General features: G+C 34.2%; 2 protein-coding genes and 2 long non-coding RNA genes across 7 annotated transcripts; 2 read left to right on the top strand and 2 right to left on the bottom strand.

Moving 5' to 3' along the window:
- The first annotated feature begins 2,297 nt into the window (after positions 1 to 2,297).
- LOC7489367 (transcription factor HHO3) lies at positions 2,298 to 4,900 on the top strand. Its single transcript, XM_002315921.4, has 5 exons — positions 2,298 to 2,964; positions 3,055 to 3,374; positions 3,461 to 3,764; positions 3,870 to 3,946; positions 4,422 to 4,900. The coding sequence occupies exons 1-5, from the start codon at positions 2,844 to 2,846 to the stop codon at positions 4,770 to 4,772; spliced, it is 1,173 nt and encodes a 390-aa protein (XP_002315957.1). The 5' UTR covers positions 2,298 to 2,843; the 3' UTR covers positions 4,773 to 4,900.
- Positions 4,901 to 12,144: 7,244 nt separating this feature from the next.
- Positions 12,145 to 16,241, bottom strand: LOC18102577 (uncharacterized). Of its 4 annotated transcripts, none has more exons than XR_002984217.2 (6): positions 15,761 to 16,241; positions 15,547 to 15,672; positions 15,211 to 15,333; positions 13,919 to 14,110; positions 13,767 to 13,830; positions 12,145 to 12,547 (listed from the first exon to the last, which is right to left on the bottom strand). It is a non-coding gene; the product is annotated as an uncharacterized LOC18102577 (long non-coding RNA). The 4 variants fall into 4 exon arrangements; XR_002984218.2 differs by having other exon boundaries at positions 12,145 to 12,536; XR_002984216.2 differs by lacking the exon at positions 12,145 to 12,547 and having other exon boundaries at positions 12,803 to 13,830; positions 15,787 to 16,239.
- Positions 12,558 to 13,511, top strand: LOC127905906 (uncharacterized). The gene is made up of 2 exons (XR_008060443.1): positions 12,558 to 12,809; positions 13,347 to 13,511. It is a non-coding gene; the product is annotated as an uncharacterized LOC127905906 (long non-coding RNA).
- A 1,069-nt stretch (positions 16,242 to 17,310) lies between the features above and the next one.
- Positions 17,311 to 20,508, bottom strand: LOC7466914 (uncharacterized). The gene is made up of 6 exons (XM_002314846.4): positions 20,186 to 20,508; positions 19,449 to 19,616; positions 18,797 to 19,058; positions 18,547 to 18,713; positions 18,170 to 18,322; positions 17,311 to 17,899 (listed from the first exon to the last, which is right to left on the bottom strand). Exons 1-6 carry the CDS (start codon positions 20,228 to 20,230, stop codon positions 17,552 to 17,554), a joined length of 1,143 nt encoding a protein of 380 aa, XP_002314882.1. The 5' UTR covers positions 20,231 to 20,508; the 3' UTR covers positions 17,311 to 17,551.
- Positions 20,509 to 23,342: the final 2,834 nt, after the last annotated feature.

Below are 23,342 nucleotides of genomic sequence, written 5' to 3'. Positions count from 1 at the left end.
CCGCCCTCTTGACGAGTCGCTTGCACAGCGCTGCAGAGGCTACTCCCATCTCTGCCGCTCTCACTTCTCCTCTTTAGATATAGCCTAAAGAATTTGGTCATGATTGGTTTTCTCACCTGATTATTATATCTGAATTTCACCTGACTTTGGTCTCCGAGAAGATTTGGTGAGAATTAATTTTTGTGCGCGATGCTAATGTGTGGAATTAATAGTGTTTGGAAACCGCGCTGATTGTATAACAAACATCATGATAGGTGTAATTAATTTGATTTCATTTAATGTGTGTTTGGTATAAATAGTCTTATAAGAATATTTCTTAACTGTATTTTTAATTAATACATCATCAAGTGTTTTTTTATTAACATTAAAACTTTCTAAAAAACCTTGACATATTTTAAAAAATAATTTCAAATATATACATTTATTTATTTATTGTTACGGTATGGTATGTTAGATAACATGTTTGGGAGTGTGGTTGCAATTGTTTTTCAAAGTATTTTTCATATCGAAATACATTAAAATAATATTTTTTTTATTTTTTTTAAAAATTATTTTTAAAATTAGCACATTAAAATAATTCAAAATATAAAAAAAAACAATAATAATAATTTTTAATAAAAAAATTAAATTTTATGAAAAATCCACGTTTCAAACGCACACGAAAGAGTGAAGATACGGAGCCCAACAAACTCAATGCTGGCAACATCAGGCACCCAAAAAGGACCTCAGCCCCGGAAGCGGATTCCCTTGTTATTTATTTGAAAATATTACTACTTCACCACATTCTTCCAAAGTCAAGCAAAAACAAAAGGGCTTTTGTAGACATCCTCGCGACAGGAAACTGATTATGGGCTTTTCATAAGGACCAGTTACCAAAGGGCCCAATGTATCGCGCAAGAGGTGGGCTCCTAAATCTTGTATCGACAAAGATCCGAGGCCTTTCGATGAGCAATCAGTGTCGTTCCATGACGTGGAATCGGGTAATGATAAATTGTTAATTGACGCACCAAACTCGGACCAACAATGAGAAGACAGTTTACCCTCCACAACAAAGGTTAGAAGGGCTGCAATAGAGATTTAGAGATAATTATATCATCATAAATACTATAATTATCAGTGTTTAATTTATTTATTTATTTAGTCACAAGGATAGCATAAACGCCCACGCTGCTATACGACCACCACACAACACGATTACACGGGTATGGAAAAGCAGCCGTGTAGTCGCAGGACAGGGAACGTGGTCCATCCCGGGCGGGTGCTTGAAGCACGCGCTGGAGGAGCGGTTCGGGAAAGTAATGGTCAATGAAAAGCAGAAAAACGAGGAAAGGGTTAAGCAGGTGAAGACTGGCCCTGACAGAGCGTGAAAAGCCGCATTAATGAGAAGGATCGCCTAATATGTCCACAGGCCTAAGCAGACGCGGCATCGTCAGTGTGTATGCACGCCCGCTCAGGTTCTGCTCGCAGGATTCTCGTTTCTTCCTCAACAACCCCTCCTTCCTTGGAATATTCCATTGATACCAGAGAATATCAACAACTCTTCCTCGTTTAAAAGAAAATAAAATATCCATATCAATATTTTAAATGAAAACATTTTAAAATATAATATCTCCTGTACTTTTTAAACACTCGTACAGCTCTTTTGTTATCTTTTGCCTTGAGTTAATATCCACTCCATTTTTCTTCCTGAAGATTTTTCTTGCATTTTAGCAACAAAAAAAGAAGAAGAAGAAGCTCTGGTGTCCATTGAAAAGCCGAGTGCGACGGTACAAAAATACAGTGTCATATTAATTAATAATAACAAGAAGGTACATAAAAAGGCACGCTTACTCATGCATAAAATGGGTATGAGAGGCAAATTTCTTCTCGTCGATTATACCATATATAATACATTTCTCTTTTTCGTTCCATGTGTAAAACGATGGTTGCAGCACTGTTGGTTGCATTATTAATGAAGTGTGAATAAAACGATGGATTGTATTTCTATCACTAAATTTAGTTTTTTTTTTTTCCAGTGGTTGAATTGTAAAAAAAAAAAGGATCTTTCCTAACTATAATCTTATACTGTTATACATACGCAAAAACTACAATATACGTATATTTCATGGAAGAGCCAATTTAGGAAGAAAATGGGACAGAAAGAAGGAAAAGACAGGTCCGTTTTGATCTTATCAGAACATATAGAAAGGACAAAAAAGCTGACATAATTGCCAGCAATGGAGACGAAAACGGAATCGCACCCTCGAATATTCAACCCCTCCCTCCCTCCCCTTATCTTAATTTCTCTCTCTCTAAACAAGGAAAATAAATATATTTATACATCGCATATCCAAGATTCGTTCGGTACGCGACGCCCCGACCTCGATCTCCCTACCTTCGTAACTTTTTTCCCCTCCCCTCCTTCTCTCTTATTGCAACCTTAATTCCTTACAACAACCTAGCTAATCCCGTATTATGTATCTTTTAATCATCCATCAATCTTTCTCTGTTAGTCTCGATACCAGTATTACCCTTCTTTCTCTCGCTACGCTCTACTGCGTGTCTGTGTGTGTGTATAAAAAGGAGTGTATTTTTCTTTTTCTTGGCTGTCATTTTGATTCCATTTTGTGATTCTACTTAGATCCCATATTCTTGTCTCAGTGTTCTTCTCTCCCTTTCTTCTTGTTTTTTTCGGATCTATCTATGCTCTGTAACCAGATCACCCCACCTGTACATCTACTTATAATCTATCTACCCCACTACCTCCATCATCATCAGCCTTAACAGGAATAATAACGGGAAGTAAAAAAGGAACTGCCTTTTCTCAAGACTGGATAGATAGATATTTGAACAGATTAAAAATAATGGATTTTGCAGAGAAAATGCAACGGTGTCATGAATATGTAGAAGCATTAGAAGAAGAAAGACGCAAGATTCAAGTGTTTGAACGCGAGCTTCCTTTGTGTCTAGAGCTTGTTACTCAAGGTTTGTGCTTCTTTTAACTCAATTTCTCTTGAACATTTCTTGGTGGGTTAGAGAAAGATTGGAAATTTGAAGTTTGTATGTTTGCTGTAGCGATCGAGGCATGTAAGAGGGAGTTATCAGGGACAACTGAGGATCATAATATGCATGGACAATCGGAATGCTCTGAGCAGACATCGAGTGAAGGGCCTGTTTTGGAGGAATTTATTCCTATTAAGAGAACTCACTCTTCCGATGACGAAGAGAATGATAATAATCATGATGATGATGATCATCAAGAACAACAATCACAGAATGATAATAAGAGAAACAAGAGTAACAGCAGCATCAGCAACAACGATCACAAGAAGAAATCCGATTGGCTTAGATCTGTCCAGTTGTGGAATCAATCCCCAGATCCACCTCAAAAACAGGTAATATAATGACCACCACCCTTTTGAGTTAGGAGAATGATACGAAAAAAGAAGAGGGTTTTATTTTGTGTGTTTGATTCTTGCAGGATTTGCCAAGAAAGGCAGCGGTGACAGAAGTGAAAAGAAATGGGGCTGGAGGTGCATTCCAACCATTTCACAGAGAGAAAAGTGTTGGGAAGAGTAGTAATCAGGCAATCTCTAAGGCACCGCCTTCAGTGCCGGCTTCTGCAACAAGTTCAATAGCGGGTGCTGTGACAGGAGGAACTGGTGGTGGAGGCAATAAAAAGGAAGACAAAGAAAAGGGAAATCAAAGAAAGCAAAGAAGATGTTGGTCACCTGAGCTGCATAGAAGGTTCTTACATTCTCTTCAACAGCTTGGTGGCTCACATGGTGAGTGAATGGTTCTTTTTTAGGGGAGATTATGGTTTTGTTGTTTTATTGTGGTATGGAATTGAATTGTGTTTTGATAAGTGGTTTCGATTTAATGCAATGTAGCTGCAACTCCAAAGCAAATAAGGGAGCTCATGAAGGTGGATGGACTTACTAATGATGAAGTTAAGAGTCATTTACAGGTTGATACCTATGATTACGCATGTACTGTTATTTATGAAATTAATCTTCAATTAGAAAAATGGCATACGGTTATCAAAATCTGTTAGGTTTACAATCTGAATCACCATAGCTTAGTTTATGATACAGGCTGTTTCCGCTTACAACATTAGAAAAAAAGTTGGAGTTGGACAGAAAGCATGTCTGAATGCTAGTGGTAAAAGTGAACTTGTAATTGGGTTCATTGACGAGATTGTCTATTATTTGCGTATGAATTCTGAATTTGGTAAAGTATAAATTTGTCCCAACAGTTTCAAGATAAGGATATCCATACACAGAATTAGAATGAAGTACGTATATGTCTAACACAAAACTTCTTTAACAATATACCCCTTGGTTATGGCAGCTATATGAAGGCCAGCCAATTTCGGTTATATTTGTATGATGTATGTGAAATCAAACAAAGTATTGATCCTTGTTATGTTTCATTTGTTTCAGAAATACCGTTTGCATACAAGAAGACCAAGCCCTACAATCCACACTAACAGCAGTCAACAGGCACCACAATTTGTAGTTGTTGGTGGCATCTGGGTTCCACCGACTGAGTATGCAGCAGTGGCTGCCACAACAACAGCAGGAGAAACTTCCACTATTTCCGCGGCCAATGGAATTTATGCACCAATAGCCGCACCACCACCCGCTGTCCCACAAAATCGACAGCATAAACAATCTGAGCACTCGCAGTCAGAAGGTAGGGGCAGTCATGGTGAAAGGGGGGGTGCTCATTCTAATAATTCCCCCGCTACATCTTCCTCCACGCATACTACCACGACATCCCCAGTGTTTTGAGTATCATAGCGTGAATGGTGTAAAGTTAAAATAAAAATAAGATGAGAGGTGTAAAATTTTTGTAACCAAAGACTAGATCAAAGGCCTCTATATGTGACATAGACATCGTTCGGAGTTTTGTTGTGCAACTTGTTTTTCTGGATTGTATTTTCCTTGCCATTTTTTTATTTTTTTTGGCAACTCGTCAGCCCAAATTTTGAATAATGATCCGTGTACTTTACCACACTGAGGTTTCCAAAATATCGGAGACGCAGACAAATAAGCCACATCTGTAATTTAGAGCTCAGAAGGCAATGCAGCAGGCATGGAAAACACAACGCAAAGGCTGAACACATGCATGTTTAAGCATTTCACTTCACCATACGAATTTCGGTGGTTTTTATAAATAATTTTGAATGAAAAATATATTGAAATGATATTTTTGTATTTTTAGTTTTAGTTTTTACACCAACATGTTAAAATCATTAAAAACACAAAAAAATAATTATTAATTTAATGATTTTTCATGCAAAAAAAAACAATTTAAAAATTACCATCTTCACAAAGCCAATACATAACGAAGCCAATTTTTTACAAGTTTTCTTCGAAACGCTGAATGATTTTCTCTATCTGTACCTGTCTCTAAAAACAGCCTGATTCTTCCATGATAATGCTTGGTAATTAACAGGATGGTCAACTTATGTTGTGAGGACCACTTTGTTTTACGAAGAAGACAATGAGGATCTCTTTAATTAATTCCTCTCGCTACAAGTTCAAGCTTAATGGCGGAAATGAAACAATTTTCTTTCAATTTTTTCACTAATTGAAAAACGTAGGGAGGTCCTCGGCACAAGAAAAGGAATATATATTGACTTGTAAGAAGTCTTCCCTTTCAAGAAACACCAGTAATTACAAGTTGGATGCGCAATAATAATAATAATATCTCTGATTGTTGTGCATGCGTAAATGCCAGTTCTTCCTCCAACAGTAACAGGAAAATGCAGCACTGCCCACATTACGTAGTTTTTTCCCCTCTCTTTCATACTAGAGGGGTAAAATGTGAAAAGAAGAGAATGTGATAAGCACAGTGCCATGCTTTCTGCATCATTTGCGCAAAATTTTACCTTATTATATAAAAGCAAGTGCTAAATATATACGTTCAAATATAGAACCGAAGGTAATTATGATAGAGATCCAACTTTTGATTGTAAAGCCGTAATTTGTTAAACAAATTTGCAGTTCAAATTGCATCCATGTCTCCAGGTCTTGTATTCGAATAACAATTTTTATATATATAAAAAAAAAACGAACAGAAGAAAATTGAATCGATATTGAAAGGTTCCACGCAAGAGTTTTAGGTCTAAGGAGAGAGTAATCCTAACTTATCCAAAATTAGTGTCATGGAAGAATATTTTATTCTTCAACCGAAAGCAAGGGGCGCACAATGAGATAACTATTCAAGAAAAGGTTTCCACTTTCCAGCATTGCTCGAATTGGGATTGGCATGAAAACGAGAAACATAAAGGAGCGGAAAAGTGTCGTGAGATGCAAGGATTCGTCAAGCCTTACAAAAAGATCTTGCTTGCCTGCCAAGCCGGCTAGCGATGTGAATCACAGTGGTATTATTCAAACAATTCTGCAAGTTTAGTCAACCACAGTACCACTATAATATTAAACGTGTTTTTGGTTGCTTGAGGATTGATTGGAGAAAATAATATTGCATGGTGTGATTTGTGCTCTATGTGGGCATATTTTATGGGGATATATACTACTTGTCCTAACATATTCCACGACTAACGCAAGATCAGAAGGTAACTTTTTTTTGTAATACGTCCTTGCTTACATGATATATATAGTGATATGAACACTAATTTTAGATCCGACGGCTAAAGAATAATTTGATTTCTGGTTAGAATATGATATTGACTTATCAACGTTAATATTTCTAATGTGAAATTGTGTTTTCTCTGCCCTCGCATGAATAAATCTACGTGAGATGGTGTTTAAAATAAAAACTTGAAATGTGCATATTATAATTCATGATGACCTTGTTGTCCCGGTATATTCTCTGTTTGTTTAAATTATCTTCAGGCAAGGTGAAGATATTCCGATACCTAAGAATCTTACCTTGTCCAAGATTCCATGTCAATCAACAATAACAAATGTTAATTTAATAAAGAGGTTGGATTAGGTACACGCGGGACCGACCAAGCATACATTTCTTCCCAGATAGAACTTCCCTGCTGTACATTTTTGGCCATTTCCATCTCTTTATTGGTCTGTATGATCATGTATAGTGTTCACTGTTTAAATCAACGGGTAGTGATATCTTATTATTTGAGCGTGGATCGATTCTGGGCATATTGTATAAAGATAGACGTGAAACCCTGGGACTTGGAGTTAGAACCTGCAGAATAATATATACAGTACATGCCGAGAAGGCGGTGGGGATGGTCTGTGGCAGAAAGCGTCTCTTCAGTGAATCTTAAGGCCAAATGACTCTTGCAGTTTGTTAAAACTAATAAAGTCATTTCTTGGTTTATGTGGCGAAGTGGAGCTATAATGGGACCTTGGAATATTCCAATGACCTAACTGAGAAATCAGAACAATGTCATTTCTTAATCAGTCATATTAAAAGCATTTTTATCACCTGTGTCACCTCTCTCTATAAAAAACAAACAAAAAATAAAAACTCCATGCTCATACTTTTAGAAATAGCTACGTGACGCACGCTCTGTTGCCGGCTATAAAATTGTTTACAAACATAAAAAGATATGTTTATCCAGCAATAGAGTTTTAAAAGAAGTGTGAAAAACCTAAGATTCGAATAATTGAAAGAAATTATATGTGCTGTTAATTAGAGCAGTTACTGCAAAAACAAACCATGAAATAAATATCTCATATTTATATTTAATTAATTTAATTCTAAAATAATTATTTAAAAAAAACTAAATTTGACAAAGAAAAAAAACAAGATAATGTTAGAGGATGAAACAAAAAAAAAAAAACAAGCAAACTCGATGAACCTCTTAAACTTATGTCAATCTCTCAAACTTATCGGTCATTACATTTTATACTCAAGCTCGATAGAAAAGTTCAACACCCGACCAATTTATCGTTGAATGATAAAATCAATTAATTTAATTAAAAAACAAAATTTTTTTTTTTAAAAAATAAATTTAACAAAGATAGAGAAAAAAACTTGAGGTTAAAAATCTCATAGAAAGCAAAAACAAACACTAGAGAATGAAACTGAAAAAATAAACTTTAAAAAAAGAAAAGAAAAAAAGCAAGCCTAGGGTTAGCCTCTCAAATCCTCGATTCTGTTAAAATTTTGACTCAAACTCAATTAAAAAACTTAATATCTAACCAATTTAATATTGAAAGATGAAATCGTAAAAGAAAAATTAATCTAAAAAAATCAGGTAAAAAAAAATAAAAACAAAAAACTAAGGATCAAATTTGTTAGGATAAAATCCTCAATGATAAAATTGTAAAAAAAAATCTATTTTAAAAATCATCATAAATAAAATAAATAGCAACCAAAGGTAGACACCAAATCTTATAAGTGAAAATATTCATGGGAAGTGAAATTGAGAAAAAAATCTAATTTTATAAATTATTTTAAATAACATAAATAGTAATAAAATAGCATAATCAAATTTGGTCTTAAGAAAAAAAAATAATTTAAGGATTGCTGTGAAAATTTAGAGAGTCAACACAAAAAATAAAGGAGAGAAAAAGAAAAGGAAACAAAAAATAAAAAGAAAATGTCATTAGTATCAAACTAGAGACATGTAAACCACGCGCGTCACCTCTAAAAGTATGCTTTCAGTAACCTGACAGTGTCATATGCGCTTTCTGAAACCCGCAACAATTATTCATACTCCCCCATCCTTTTTGTAGTATTTTTTTTCTAGCAATTGATCCTATTGCCCCTAAAAAAAACTAGAGAAATACAAATTAATCAAATTATAAAGACTAAAATACCCCTAAAACCTAGGTGCCAGTTCTCTTTTTGCAACCAATATTAAATCAATAATTATATTGTACTTCAAAAAATAAAAAAGGACCACCTTGATCTAATTAATTCAGTGTAATAACTAATAAATCATTTGATAATAACAATAATACCCCTCCAACTAGGGCATGGATTTCTATAATAAGTGGCAAAATAGTAAAAATACTGTTCAGATCCACAATATCTAGTTTTTTGGTGAACAATGTTTTACTCATTACTCTTAGATTTTTTTGAATGTTTTAAGTAAAGTAAATTATAGTTTGTCCATGTGTTTTTCATTGTTTTATAATTTAAGTTTTATGATTTTGAAAACTGTAAATTGGTTTATTGGTTAGAGTTCATTATTAATTCTCTTAAAGTGTTTGAATTATCGTTTGAAAGAGCATTTCTAGTTTTTTTTATTTAATTGGTGAGACTAAAATTTTTGATGAAAAATAAAGGATATTTGAACAAAAACAATTAAATCGTTATAAAAAAATAACCGGAGATTAAGCTGCAAATAAAATAAATAAATAAATTAAAAGATTTAAGTATCGTAAATTAAAGGGATTAATTAATTATTTTACTAAAAACATAAAGAATGAATAGTCTTTCACGTACTTATCATGCTCTCTCCTTGCATGATTCAAAAAAATATGATATGCTCTCTCCTCCATTGTTAGAAAGAAAAGGAAATGAAAAGGGACGGGGATAATGGCACAAAAAAGAGCCATTAAAAAGCTCGTGTTTTTTTTGGGTGATTACTTTTTAGACAGCGACACGGCTGAATATTTAAGCAGATAGACGGAAACACCTAGCCAATAGAGGCATTCGAACGTCAAACTGCCTTCTGCTGAATATTATTCTCTTCCTGTTGATTTAGTGGGTACAAAAACAAAACAAAAAATAGTTTTCATTATTCTGCATTTGTATTGGACTTTCAAATATTAAACTCCCAATCCTTCCTTGCTTGTTGAATGTCAAGAATAATATTTTTACAAATATTAATTTATTATGAAATGCGTCTAAATAATTTTTAAAAAAATTATTTTAGACATCAACATATCAAAATAATATATATATATATATAAATTTTAAACAAAAAAATTAAACTTTTAAAAATGCATGGCCAGCCACGTTTTAAAATGTTTTTTTTTAAGGGTGTTTGAGACAGTGATAGATGTTATTTTATAAGATATTTTTTGTTTAGAAATGCATCAAAATAATATTTTATTATTATTTAAAATTATTTTTTACATCAACACATAAAAATGTTAAAAATATCAAAAAATTAATTTAAAATAAAAAAATCAAAACTTTTAAAAAAACATTATTACAAACAAGAGTTTCTGTGCAGCACTAAAGTTTGTAGAAATGCTGATAAAAATATATTAATAAGAACTCTAAAACGCGTAGGTTTTTCACTGTAGCAGCAGTTTTTTTTTTTTTTTTTGCTTTTGTTTTTTTTTAACATGTTTTTTTATGGTTTTTTTTTTACCCAAAATTGATTTCTTCTTCTTTTTTTTGTTTCTTTTTTTTTCTTAATTTTTTTGTTTCAAAATTATCTTTGCTAAATTTTTTTAAATATTGAGCTGGTTGAAAATTTAACTGTGTAGTTTTCTTCTTTAAAACATTATGGATTATTGTTTTCTTTTTTTTAATGATTTCTTTATTCTTTTTTTTTTCAAAATGATCTTTGTAGATTTTATTTTTTTTATATTAAGTTGGTTGAGAATTTAGCTTTGTAGTTTTTTTTAAAAAAACAATTCCCCAATATATTTTTAAAAAAATTATCTTTATCGAATTTATTTTTTCAATATTGAGCTGGCTGATAATTTAGCTTTGTAGTTTTTCTTTTTTTCCAAAATTATCATTTTTTACATATTTTATTATTATTATTATTATTTTTTTGTCTTTTTCTTTAAAACACTGTAGCTTTCCCCACGTGTTTTTTTTTTCGCTTTTGTTTCCTTTTTTGTACATTTTTTTTTCATTTCTTTTACCCAAAATTGACTTCTTCATTTTTTTTAAGATAGCCTTTGTCGGTTTTTTTTATATATTAAGCTGGTTGAGAGATTAGCTTTGTAGCTTTTTTTAAAAAAAAAAAAACACTATGGATTACTACAGTGTTTCCCTTACATAATTTTCGTTTGGCTACGGTGTTTTCCCCACATGTTTTTTTCAAAAAATTATCTTTGTTAAATTTATTTTTTTCAATATTGAGTTGGTTGAGAATTTAGCTTTAGCTTTAGCTTTCCTCACTTTTTTTTTTCATTTTTTGAAAATTTCCCCACGTTTTTTCATTATAATTATAATAATAATAATAATTATATTGTATTATATTATATAATTGTTTTTTCCTTTTGTTTTTTCTTTTTAATTTTTTTATGAATTTTTTTTTGATTTAGTTTGTTAATGTTAATTTTTTTTTTATTTAGTTATCAGATTTTCATGATACGAATCTCGGGTTTGATGGGTTAACCTGATTTGACGAGTTATTTTTTTCATTTAGTTTAGTTTGTTAAAGTTAATTTTCTTTCTATTTAATTATCAGACTTTCATACTTTCATGACACGTATCCTGGGCTTGACGGGTTAACTCGGTTAATTCTAGGTAAACCCGTCATTTTTTTTTCTATTTAGTTATCAAACTTTCATAACGCAAATCCCAGGTTTTACGGGATAACCTGGTTTAAAAGGTTGACCCAATTAATTCAATTTTTTTTCCTTTTCTTCATTAGTTTTTTCCTTCCTGTTAATTTTTGTTCTTTGTTTTTTTAATCAATTTAATTATCATACTTTTATGACACGACTTTATAGCCAGACCCACATCCAGTATTCTTGGGTCCGGTGTTACAGCCAGACTCACTTAAACTTGGGTCATACAAGTTTAATTTTATTATTAATATTATAAATATTACTCTTAGGTCAGACGTTGTAGTCAAACTCAAGATTCTTAGGTATAACTTTGCAGAAAAACCCAATATTTTTAAATTTTTATTTTTTTAATATTTTTTATGCAAAAAAAAATAAGCCGCGGCATCGCACGGGTATGAAAGCTAGTTTTATTGTATACAACGTGGCGGCACAACAAGCAAGATGTCAATAATGATAACTTTTGAAATGGCCTTGAATTCTAGACAATGCCAGTAAAAGTTAATTTTGCTGCGGTAGTTATACATACTAAAACCCCGTAAATTTTAAAACTGGATGGCCGTTGTGTGTTAATTTTACGGGGTTCTCAGCGCCCTGCGCTGTGATGAGTGGTGATTTTATTTTATTTATTTTTTATCGCAAGAGCCAAATAAAATGGCAGGTGCTGACTATTAACAAATGGAGCAAAGCCATCGCATCAACATGCATTAATGGAATATAGTTGATGTGTATTTGGACATTTATATATACGTGTATATCATTCTCGAAGCTTCATGGCTAAAGATGGCTCTGTTTTATACTTTGATTAAGGTTGGTCGCTTGGATATTATTTTTTTTGCCATACGAGGGACCCGATAATTCCTGACTGCGTAGCATAACATAGAACAGTTCACATTCTCATCTCCAAATGCTTTTTTCGATCTTGGAATTGGACCTGAGACTTCTTCTAATGGAAATCTGGAAAATTCAAAGCGCTAGAAGACGTCTCAAATCTTAATGAAAAGGCTCCCTACTTTTAATATAAGATGCATGCGCTTGTGCTTATGGGCATTCCCGTTGACACCTTTTGTTGGTCCATTGGCCTTTCCGTGTGAGCACCTTTTGTCGGTCCATTGGCCTTTCCGTGTGAGCCTAAGGACGGACTATGTATGAAAAAAAATTAATAAATAGATCTGAAACCAGAAAGAAAAACGAACAAGGAGGCCTGCAATTTGTTTAATCCCCCTGCTTTCCCGCATTTATCACAGCATTTGATCCCCTAAGAACGAAATTAGCACAAAATAAACCACTAACTAATATGCCTCTCTCTTTTTTTTACAGGTTGCGGGTCTAGTTATCAGATACTTATGAACAGCTGTACCATCTATAATGGTTTCCATCATGAACAGCTGTGCACAACAGTAGGTATTTTATTACATCTCTTCATGCCGTTGAAAAAATACTTATGTTTTGATGAATGACAAGACAGCACAATTTCAGAGAAGAAAGTACAAAAGCATATCAAAGTCTTTCCAGTTGAAACACACCAGTGATCCGAACGTACGAACAGTACGAACTGGGAAGAAAAAACCCAGTTTCCGTATGATATAATCACAACTGTTTCTATACCATCTTAGGTTGGCAGTATTGCGATATTGTACATTAATCTGGCATGTTCTTAGAATGAATACATTGCACAAGTCATTTTCTCTTCATCTTTACAAACAATATTCAGGATTCTGAAACAAGGACGCAATACACAACAAAGAAACCAAAAATCGATTTACTAAACATTCCCCGCGTGAATTTTAAATATTTCAAGGTGCTCAAATTTTGTGTATTAAAGATAAGGAATTTTATGTTGCCTTCTTTTTTCTTCAAATTAAAAACAAGAAAAAAAAAATATTTTATCAATTTTTTCGTTTTCTAATAGAACTTGACTCGAGTAAATTGGTTGAACAGATTTTCATTTTCCATTTTCTTCCTTCGCGGCCTTGCCTAATATGAAATGGTACCAGCTTATGGGCAGAGAACTGATGACAATCAACTTTTTCCAGCATAATTAGGCTGTCTTTGATAAACCAAGAAATGGATTCAAGAAGAGGCTCCTGAACTTCCAGAACTCAATTGGGAACAAGTTTACACGTATAAAATAACATTTTTTTATATCACATTCTATACAATAGATTTTACACGTATAGTTCATCCCTCTCTCCTTTTGTTGTTCTTTTCAAATTCTTCCTCTGTGTTGTGCAAGAATTTCAATTTAGGAGCGCTAACTACAGTAATTCCCATATCGTGTTTGCAGTATCCAAATTTATGTACCCCCATCGTAATTTTATTTCAATGGAAACTGACGAGGTTAGATAAAAGAAAGCAAACCTTGAATGATTGTGGCAAGAACCCTTTGCTATCGAGGTCTCCATTTTTCATTGGTGCAATGAACCTAGAAAATAAAGACAAGAAGTTGATAAAAAAATGTTATCAGAAAGCATATAAATGAAGCAGCAAAAATCAAGGAACAGGTTGAATACTTGGCCTGCACCAACTTTGCAAGCTGAACTGCATCTTCTAGTCCTGAAACCAAAGTAAATTTAGGCAGAAGCTGTTTTATGACGAGTGTGATAACAATGTTGGCACGTTCCTTCTCAAGAAAATCCTTGTTGTATACACAGTGAGGCTCATAGTAGAGTGTTAATTGACCTTGTGGAGAATTGATGAGGTATCTGAGTGCATAGCATACAAAACACCAGAATGTTAGTAAATACTAAAATAGATACTAAACCAGGGGCAATGCAAGTAATTAGTAGTTCTCTTCAAGCACGAAAACCTCTAACCCCTTCTCATGATGCTGCCAAGGAGGACCTAAAACTGGCCCTGCAGGAGCTTTAACTCCGACTTTAGAACTTTTTTTAGCTTTAATTTCAAAACTCTGACCAGGTTCTAGATATGTGACCTGAAAGATGTGGGGTTTGTTTGTGTTTGAATGTGGAGATGCCTTAAATCATCATCACTAAGAAAAGACAGCTTATTTTGTATCATAGCATTGCATGTCCGGTTGCAAAGCTTCAAACTAGTTTAAAAGTAACAGTGCATAGCTTGGTCATAACAATGTCAAGAAGAAGGTTCAGAGTAGAGAGAACACATGCACTGGCAAGACTTAGAAGCCTAAACACCATCCTGTTTATGCGACATAACCATAGTTTTCTAATCTGAAAATGGAACCATAAGCCATGCTCTGCTAATCTGACAATAGAAAAGACTCCAATCAAGAAAAGTTACTCTATGCTTTTGGCAAGTGTTTAGGCTGCCTCAATTGACAAGCATGCATATATGCAGGAATGCACGCACGCATGAAGGCACTCTTAGCAAGCAGGCATGCGATACACAAAGACGTGCACACAAAGAGAAACAACCTGGAATTTATTTTCACTGAAAGAGCGAAGAGTAACTTTCCAATTCTCTAGCTTGTCTTCTTGCACGGTCAATTTTTAAAGCACTAGAAATAAGACATTCTTCTTACAAGCAAAGAAAAATCATACTTTCTTCCATGAGAATGGCATAATGATGTAATGCTTTGGATGGGCATAAAGATTTCATAGAAGACCCCCTATGGAGAGGGCAAAAAACGTCACTTAAAACAGATATCAGTTAAGTCCATGTAGATGCTTTGCAAGCCTCTGTGCTGATCTCCTTTTCTCTCTTGATCACACAGCAGATAATGTTCATGTCCTATTTGAATAAATTGCTTGTACTCAAGATATAAGCTTGTACAAGAGATACAGCCAGAAATGAGGGATAAAATTTGCAATCGAGAAAAACTTACATTGCTAAAAATGGATGCGGCAAAGGCTTAGCATTTGGATGATCGAGAAAGTGTCTTTAAGTGGCAATGATTATCTAGACTTTGAGAGATCTATAGGCAATCCACTTCAGGAAGATCACTGAGCTGCATTAACATTGTAACCAATTTCCATCACTCACAATCATTCCCACAATGAATTACAGAGGAAAACAATTGTAAAATGCCATCCCACATAAATCTTAATGGATAATGGACTACAAAATGTGTATACTGGAGACCAAAAGGCAAACTGCACGAGGTCAAAATTAAGCAGGCAATAAGCACTTAACATAATAATTCAAAGATTAGGAGTAGTACCTGGAAGTTCTTAAGGACCTCCTTGGCAGCATCATAAAGCCCGGGGATTCCAAAATCCACGTTACCCACCAGGAAGAGGTCGACCAAAACATTAGCCTCACCCACCTCTCATAAACAACTATTCCCCTAAAATTAAAAGAAAGAGATGGATAATATTGTTAACAAGAATAAAACTGGAAAAAAAAAACCAATCATGCAGAAGGTAAGGGATTACCAGGTGAAGGAGACGGAAAATGTCACCTCCAAGTAAGTGAGCATGAACACATCAGTGGCAGTGGCAGTGGCAGTGGCAGTGGCAGTGGCAGCAGAAGTGGACCCAACTGTGCTCTCTTCTTCAGAGACGGGGTAACTTGAATGATCTTATCAGGACGGGTGGGTGAGAATAGCTTAAATGGATAAAGGGGTCTGGCTGTTCTTCTATAAGGATTATAGAAAAGAGAGTAACAATTGCGTTGATGAAGAGCGATGAGAAGAGAATTTAAAGAAGGTTAAGGCAGAGTAACGAGTGTTGTTTAGATTAGTGAAGTTTTTGTTTCCCCTCCGCTTAGCTGTTTCTTCCCGCGAATTCTTCCATTAAATTTACTTTCTTCCGTGAATGGCTAACGACTCTTCTCAATCGCATGGGTTTGTTTCTGCCACGTGGCTAGCAATCACCCATCATTTTTTAACAGGTGCTTGCTTGCCATTGTTACGTTTTTAAAGTATAGTTATCTTCTTTCTTTTTTAAAAAAAAAAAATGTGTCTGATTAATGTCATTTTCCTTTTTTAAAAAAAAATGTGCTACTTTAAAGGATATTGTTATGCTTTAAAAAAAATGCCAATTTGTTTTTTGAATTTTTTTAATTACACGTATCAAAGATACTAGTGTTTTAGGTAATTATATTTCAATGTTTTTGTTATACCATTGATTTTATTAAAATGATGTCTTTATATATATTATCATTTTATTTAACTTTTATTTTGGTTTTTTGAAATTAAGAGTCACTTTTATAAAAAAAAATATTTATTTAAAATTACCATATGATTTATTTTTTCCTTTTCATTTAAAAGAAAAGAGAGAGAGAGTTTAAAATTACTCGAAACCTAGATTTTATAGGAAGGGCAGACAATTCGGTTCAAAGCCCTAGCTCCTCCCAGATATATTGGATTTTAAATATTAGTTTATTCATTTACAGATTTACTTATTAGTTTTTTCGTTTTCGAAGATAAGGCCATCAATGATTTACTGCACGGATCAACACCCAAACAATTGTCAAGGCAGGGGAAACTCATTTAAAACACTCAGAACACGATGCATACAAGCACCAAGTTCCTTGATCCAAGAAAATTGCTGCTAGGTTTTCAAAGGAGGAAAATGTGGTGAGAAAGAATGGCTGTGAGCAACTCAAGCCCAAGAAGGCTCGCCACCATGCAAATGGGTATGGCAACCATCCCTTCCATGGAACCAAAGATGATCTGGTTTCCAGATGAAAGAAATACCACATGCAGAGACTAGTGGCGAAGGGCTAACCTGAGCTCGAATGTTTTTACAGACGAGCCTATGCGAGCTGCTGTTCTTTATTGACTTCTTTTTTTGCTTGCATTACTCGGAATCTCACATACTACTCCGAAGATAAAACCAACAGTGGCCCCTGATTGTTCCATAAAGACGCGAACACAGCTTTGCACCTCACAACGCAAAATCAAGCAATAACACAGCTTTTGATTTCTGAACCCACGGATAAAATGGAAATAAAGGTCATGCACACTTGCACAATTCTAATCTAAGAGAGAAAGAACCGCCCAGTGACAATCTTATAACCAATAATAAACACTACACAAACACCTTTGTTCAAACAACTCAACCACCTTCGGCATTGAGCCCATACCAAACAAAACAAAAAAAACACCCTTCTCGCCTTATACTCATTAAAGGTGAGGACGTCAAGAAATTTGTTTACCTTTGCATCCACAAAAAAAGAAGACCAGTCTTAGAGGTACTATACAATGACTCTCTGCACATTAACTACAATTTGAAAGCAAGTTCTCTCTCCCATTTTTTAGGCTTAAAGGGCACAATCTCCACAATTTTGATACCTTGGGGAGATGGCAGCTCATCCCCATGAGGAATCTTTTCATGCCAAACAAACTCGTTCTCATTTTCAAATTTCCTAAGTGTATTTGCAACAATTTCAATTTCATTCTTAAAAACAGCTTTCCATGAATCCTCCCCTGGCGTTTTCTTTTTTGAACTGATCAGTGCATCACAAAGAACTCCAACAGAAACACCAACTTGGCCGTCGTTCCTTAAACCTTCTGCGAGGTGTTTTTTACTTCGTAACTCATGTAGTGCTTTGCAAGATGATATAAACTCCTAAACAACACGTAGAAAGCATCCATTAACATTTAGCAAATAGCAAATCCATGTAACAGGAATATACCCCTTAAGAGGATTTTCAGTTAACTTTGGCTATTTTGTCTCCTTCCTCCAGCCACTTGCCAATATTTCTGTGCGAGCTAGTTACTTTTTGATGAAAAAGAGACCATATAGGACTAAAAAGGTTTATGGTTTCCACCAAGATGCATATGTATACTCATCGAACAATGCAAACAATCTTGACACTACCATGCACTACATACATACCAAAAACCGTGATGAAATAGTCTTGCCTTCTCCAGTCCCTGAGTGTATAGCACTTGTGGCTTCACTGAGCAATTCCACAACACCATAGTGCAGCTTTGCCAGAACACCGAAACCAGTATTACCTTTTTCCTCCGCCCTCCTTGTATACACCGCCTATCACATTGTCATATAATCAGTTATCAATATGCAAACTTTTATCGACTGATGAAACTAATTATAAAGAAAAACTCCACGAATAGATGACAAGTAAAGTGCAAACCAATGGATTGGTGGGATCAATGGGCCACACTTGAATCCCATGATCTGATGCTCAAGATTTCTTGTAGTCTATTCTCATGTTATTCGTGTGAAATGACCTCTAAAAAAAAAGAGCTAACCTGGGCCTCAGCCAAACAAATGAAACTCATAGCAGCAGACAAAGCCGAGGAAGCTTCTGAAGGTCTTTCTGCAGATATTGGTGACTGTAAAGATGGAATAACCTCATGAGCCAGGTAATGAAAAACTCCAGCAGCTTCTCTGAAAATGAAGGCTGATTGCTTCAAATCTACAACAATAAAAAAGGTAGTGAATAGAATATCAATCAACAGAGTCATGCAGATGTGATAAGTAGTGGTCAGCAATACCCACCTGTTGACAGAAACTCCGAAGCCCTCTCCCGTAGTGTCGCTCCATAGAGGAAATGGATCATAACAAGCTCAAATCGCAAATTATCGATTTGAAAAAACTTTGGACCTCTAAGGTCAAAGAAAGATGACGAGCTAGTAGCACTACTCCATCGTATCTTGAGTTGTGAAGTCCACTGAACCATCTGGCTGTTGCTGCTAATCAAATCAGCATGAGAAATGAAATTTTCCAGTAATGGTAAATAGTGTTCCAGTCTGAGACGTTCCTGAGATATTTTCAACAAGTTATCAACTCAGAATAATATGTGAAATGCTACAGAGACTACGACAACTGTAAAATACATGCAAATTGAATCATTTAATTCTATTACAACTACATTTTTACCGGATCATATAACATCACACGGATTCGAAACCAAACTGACAAATTCAGGATCTCCAATATGGCTCTTAACTACAATATCACTAGGAGATATTAAGATTACTTTTAAGCTTGAGTTCATTCATCGAAGACACAGGGAACACAACAGTCATCACTTTGAAGAAAGTTTGGCAATTAGATAACACACAAAAGGAAGGGCTAGTTTCACACAATACAGAAGACAAAAACGTCCATTTTGCTTAGCCAGACTCTCATTCAGAAATTAATAGATTACCTGCTCGCAACGAGAAGTCAATCCACCGGATATTTCTCTAGCAATAGCCTCGGTGATGTAACTAGTCTGATTAATAGACTCCTCAATTACCCTGCGCTTGGAGCTTAACTCTTTCAGATGCTCTAGTGTAGCAGAATCACGTGCAGCGATTACATCTTCAAAAACAATCTGTTTCCATTGCCAACACATTTTAAAAAACAGATTATAACTTAAACCGCATTTTGTGCAGCCATTATATATCGCAATGGCTAGAAACCTAGAAATATAGAAGCAAAATATAGCATAAAACAACTGCAAATACATCTACAAAAATTTATTCTATGCTAAAATCATTTCCAGGGAACCCTCTTCATTTCTTGAAGCAGCATCATCAGAATCAAAGCAAGTTGATTTTTCCTGAAATCAATGAAATTCAATTTTCATAAAATCTAAAATGTCCGGTTATTTAATTCAAGTCCCTTTCCAGTCTAGTTGCATTTCACTCCCTAAGCATCAAACTAGCATTTCAGTTTTCTACCCCAGTCAAGCCACGAAATAAGGAAAACCACCCTGACATGAAGTTATCGAGAACCAATAATTGGCATCACCAGTGATTCACATGATGAAAATTGAAAAAGAGGAAACCCATTTACTTATTCCAACCAAGAAACAAACCAAAACTAAATCCCAGTAAAAACCCACGTGATATAATAAGGAAAAAAAAAGGATCAATCAAGAGAAAGAAAGAAAGAGAGTACCTTTTTGGTTTTAAGCTTGGCCAGGTCTCGATATTGAAGCATCATCTTTGCAAGCACTCAAGAAAACAAAACCGAGATAAGGAAAAACAAAAGACTACAAACAAGACACAAATACTTAAATTATCTTTCTTGTGCGTTACCCAAAAAACCAGCTTGGGATTTAACAGCTATGCTACGACAGGCATTACTGTAGCATCTTCTCTATATAGAAAAGAGCATGATGGACTTATAACTGAAGAGTCGTTGTCAAGGAAGGCGTTGTTATTATTATTGATATTTGTTTTCTTCCCTATTAAGATTACAAGAAATATCTGGGAAAAAATCTGGTGAGGCTGCCCCCAAGTCTCCCGCGGAATTGTAGTTGTAAAGTCTTCGGCTCTTATTAATAACAACTACCTTGTTTTTTTTTTTTTAATATAATTATTATTGTTATTAACATATAAAATCCTCGGGTTTTATACCAATTCTCTACCGCTAGGATCTTATTACTATTCACATTGCATTATTTTATTATGTTTTTTTTTCTGACAAGATCCTGATGATGGCGTGGAAACATTAATCTAATAATCCAATTCCTTAGACTTTTTTTTTTTGTTTTAACAATATCAATATCTTTAAACAGCCTTTTTTACACCAAAACCATTTTCTTGGAAATTAAGCAGGCCAGACACATCGAAACCAGACTAATTTCTTTAAGATAAAATGACTTAATCTGTACTTGTAGGAAGAAGCAAGTTGCAAATCTATCTTTAAATTTTTTTTTTTTTAGTTTAACGTGGGTATCTGGACCAGCTTGCGCGCACCTCGACTAATCCCACGGGCCCTGAAGTTAACGACCATGTAAGTCTCCAGTAGCCATCATATGAGCAACCACATGGCTTGAATCTGAGATGACAGAGAGAACAAATCTTTTAGTCCCAAGCTCTTACTACTGAGATACCACCTAGATAATTATCTTTAAATTTTTTAATTGTATCAGTTTGGTCTACAAGTAAAGGATATTTTTTCAATTCATCTTTCCAATTAAGGGCACCGTTGCTTCACAGCATGGTACCGAAAGCACAATAATACCAAACACAACTTTAATCTCAACTCGGCTATTTTCTTCTATTTTCGGCAATTTTGGCTTATTAACACCTTCTTTTTAAAATGGTGGTGAATTGTCAAAAAAAAAAAAATAACAAGATAGTATATTTTACAAATGTCGTGAATGAGATATGTGATGTGTATAACTTGTCACTACTATTAATTTTTATATATAAAAAAAAATTATAATGGTTGGGAGAGAGGAAAAAAAGAAAAAATACCCTTGAAGCATATTAAAGTCTCAATTACGATATCACATGTGTCATTAGAAAGATCTCAGCGAGATGAATTAAATCACATTAAAAAAAATCATCAACGATAACTCGGGGCACCACACTTGCCGCCTAAGGATGGTGAGCGGGTGGCTCGCTTGTTTTTGTAAAAAATATAGGCCACATGGGTCATTATTAGTGATTTTTTTTGTATTGTTGAATCTGTCTTGCTGAAAAAAAAATATATGATAATAATAATATCGTAATTAGAGCTTTAATATGTTTTTTTTCCTCTCCTCTCTCGTGCCTATTTTATATTTTATAGAAAAAAAATACTATTCCAAATAGCTATAAATATAATATTTTTCAATCATAACATATACAGCGTGTAATTTCCCAGTGCTGATGTTTCTAAGAATTCTTCTCAAGTTACATTACTGTAGAAAAGAGGACTTTATTGTTCCTGTTAATGCTGATTGCATCAGAGGTTGCTTTCTACTGAAACGGAAAAGGCAAATATGTTTGTTTTGGATGATCAGTGTTATAATCCAACAAAGATATGTCAATCTCTTGACACTGTGACTATATCCTTTGTTTGTTCATTAATTTTTGTGGCATACTATACTTGCTTTGCTGATGGAGGTGATACACGAATAGTTTTAAAACTCAATTTAAAACTTGATTTTATTTGATAGGTTGATTTAGAAACCAGTTAATCTAGGGCTAGAACCAAGCCGGATTTAAAAAAATTAAAGGAAGTTAGAATCCGGTTGATTTGACAGGTTGATCCGGTGACCTAGCAAGACCCGGTCAAAAATCCTGTTGCAGTCTGTTAATTATTTATTTATTTTTAACCAAAACAACATTATTTTAATATATAAAAAAAATTAACGTTGACTCGGATTTTAAAGAGAACGTTTGGAAATGCGGGTTGGCTTGCGTTTCCAAAAAAATATTTTTTTTGCTAAAAATTAATTTATTTTTCATGTTTTGGATCGTTTTGATGCGCTGATCTCAAAAATAATTTTAAATAATAAAAAATATTTTAAAAAATAATCACAACCACACTTCTAAACAAATATTAAATCAGGTTGATCACCATGCGGTTTTTAAAACTCTAGCTACAAGTCTTACATGATAGAGCATTTAATGATCACAAACCGGGTATCGAATGGGCATGTAATGCCCTTGTATCATGCAATGCCTAGATTAAAAGAGATGACCTGGCACTTGAGGGTCTAGCTGCTGTGGTCAATCGTGTGACTTGTTCCGCCCCCGTCCCGGGTTCGACCCTCTATGTGCACGCTTGTCACCCCCGCGGTGCCTTACCTGCTCCTGGGCTTGCAGGATGTCCAGTGGGCCGTGGGGAATAGTCGTGGTGCGCGTAAGCTGGCCCGGACACCCCACGTAAATCAAAAAAAAAAAAAAAAAGAGACCTGTGCAATGAATAATATTGCATATTATTAATACAAACTATCAAGTTTGAAAGCCGTATGAGATAATTGAAGCAAAAAAAAAAAAAAGGATCAGGGGATTTTTTTTTTTAAGCAGTTAAATTGCTTGTAGATTAGCGTAATCTTATTAAAATGTTTTTTTTTAATATCCAGAATAGCTATGCTTTAAATGGTTAGTGAAGAAATAAACTCATAATATGTTATTAAAAAATTCAAGTTAAGCATGAAAATTAGAACTAATATTTAGAAAATTTCCATGAACTTATTTTTGTAATTGTTAAAAACTTATTTTGTGTAGTGATATTTTTAAAATTATTAAAACTAAAAATTGTGGTGTCTTTATGAATTATTAAGACTATCAAAATTATGTTAGTAACTAACTTGTCTATTTAGTAATATGATTTA

This window comes from Populus trichocarpa, chromosome 10, assembly GCF_000002775.5.
Source record: "Populus trichocarpa isolate Nisqually-1 chromosome 10, P.trichocarpa_v4.1, whole genome shotgun sequence".
In the NCBI taxonomy this organism is placed as follows: Eukaryota; Viridiplantae; Streptophyta; class Magnoliopsida; order Malpighiales; family Salicaceae; genus Populus; species Populus trichocarpa.
The sequence above is the reverse complement of the archived record's forward strand: the minus strand, read 5'-3'. Positions and strand labels throughout refer to the sequence as shown.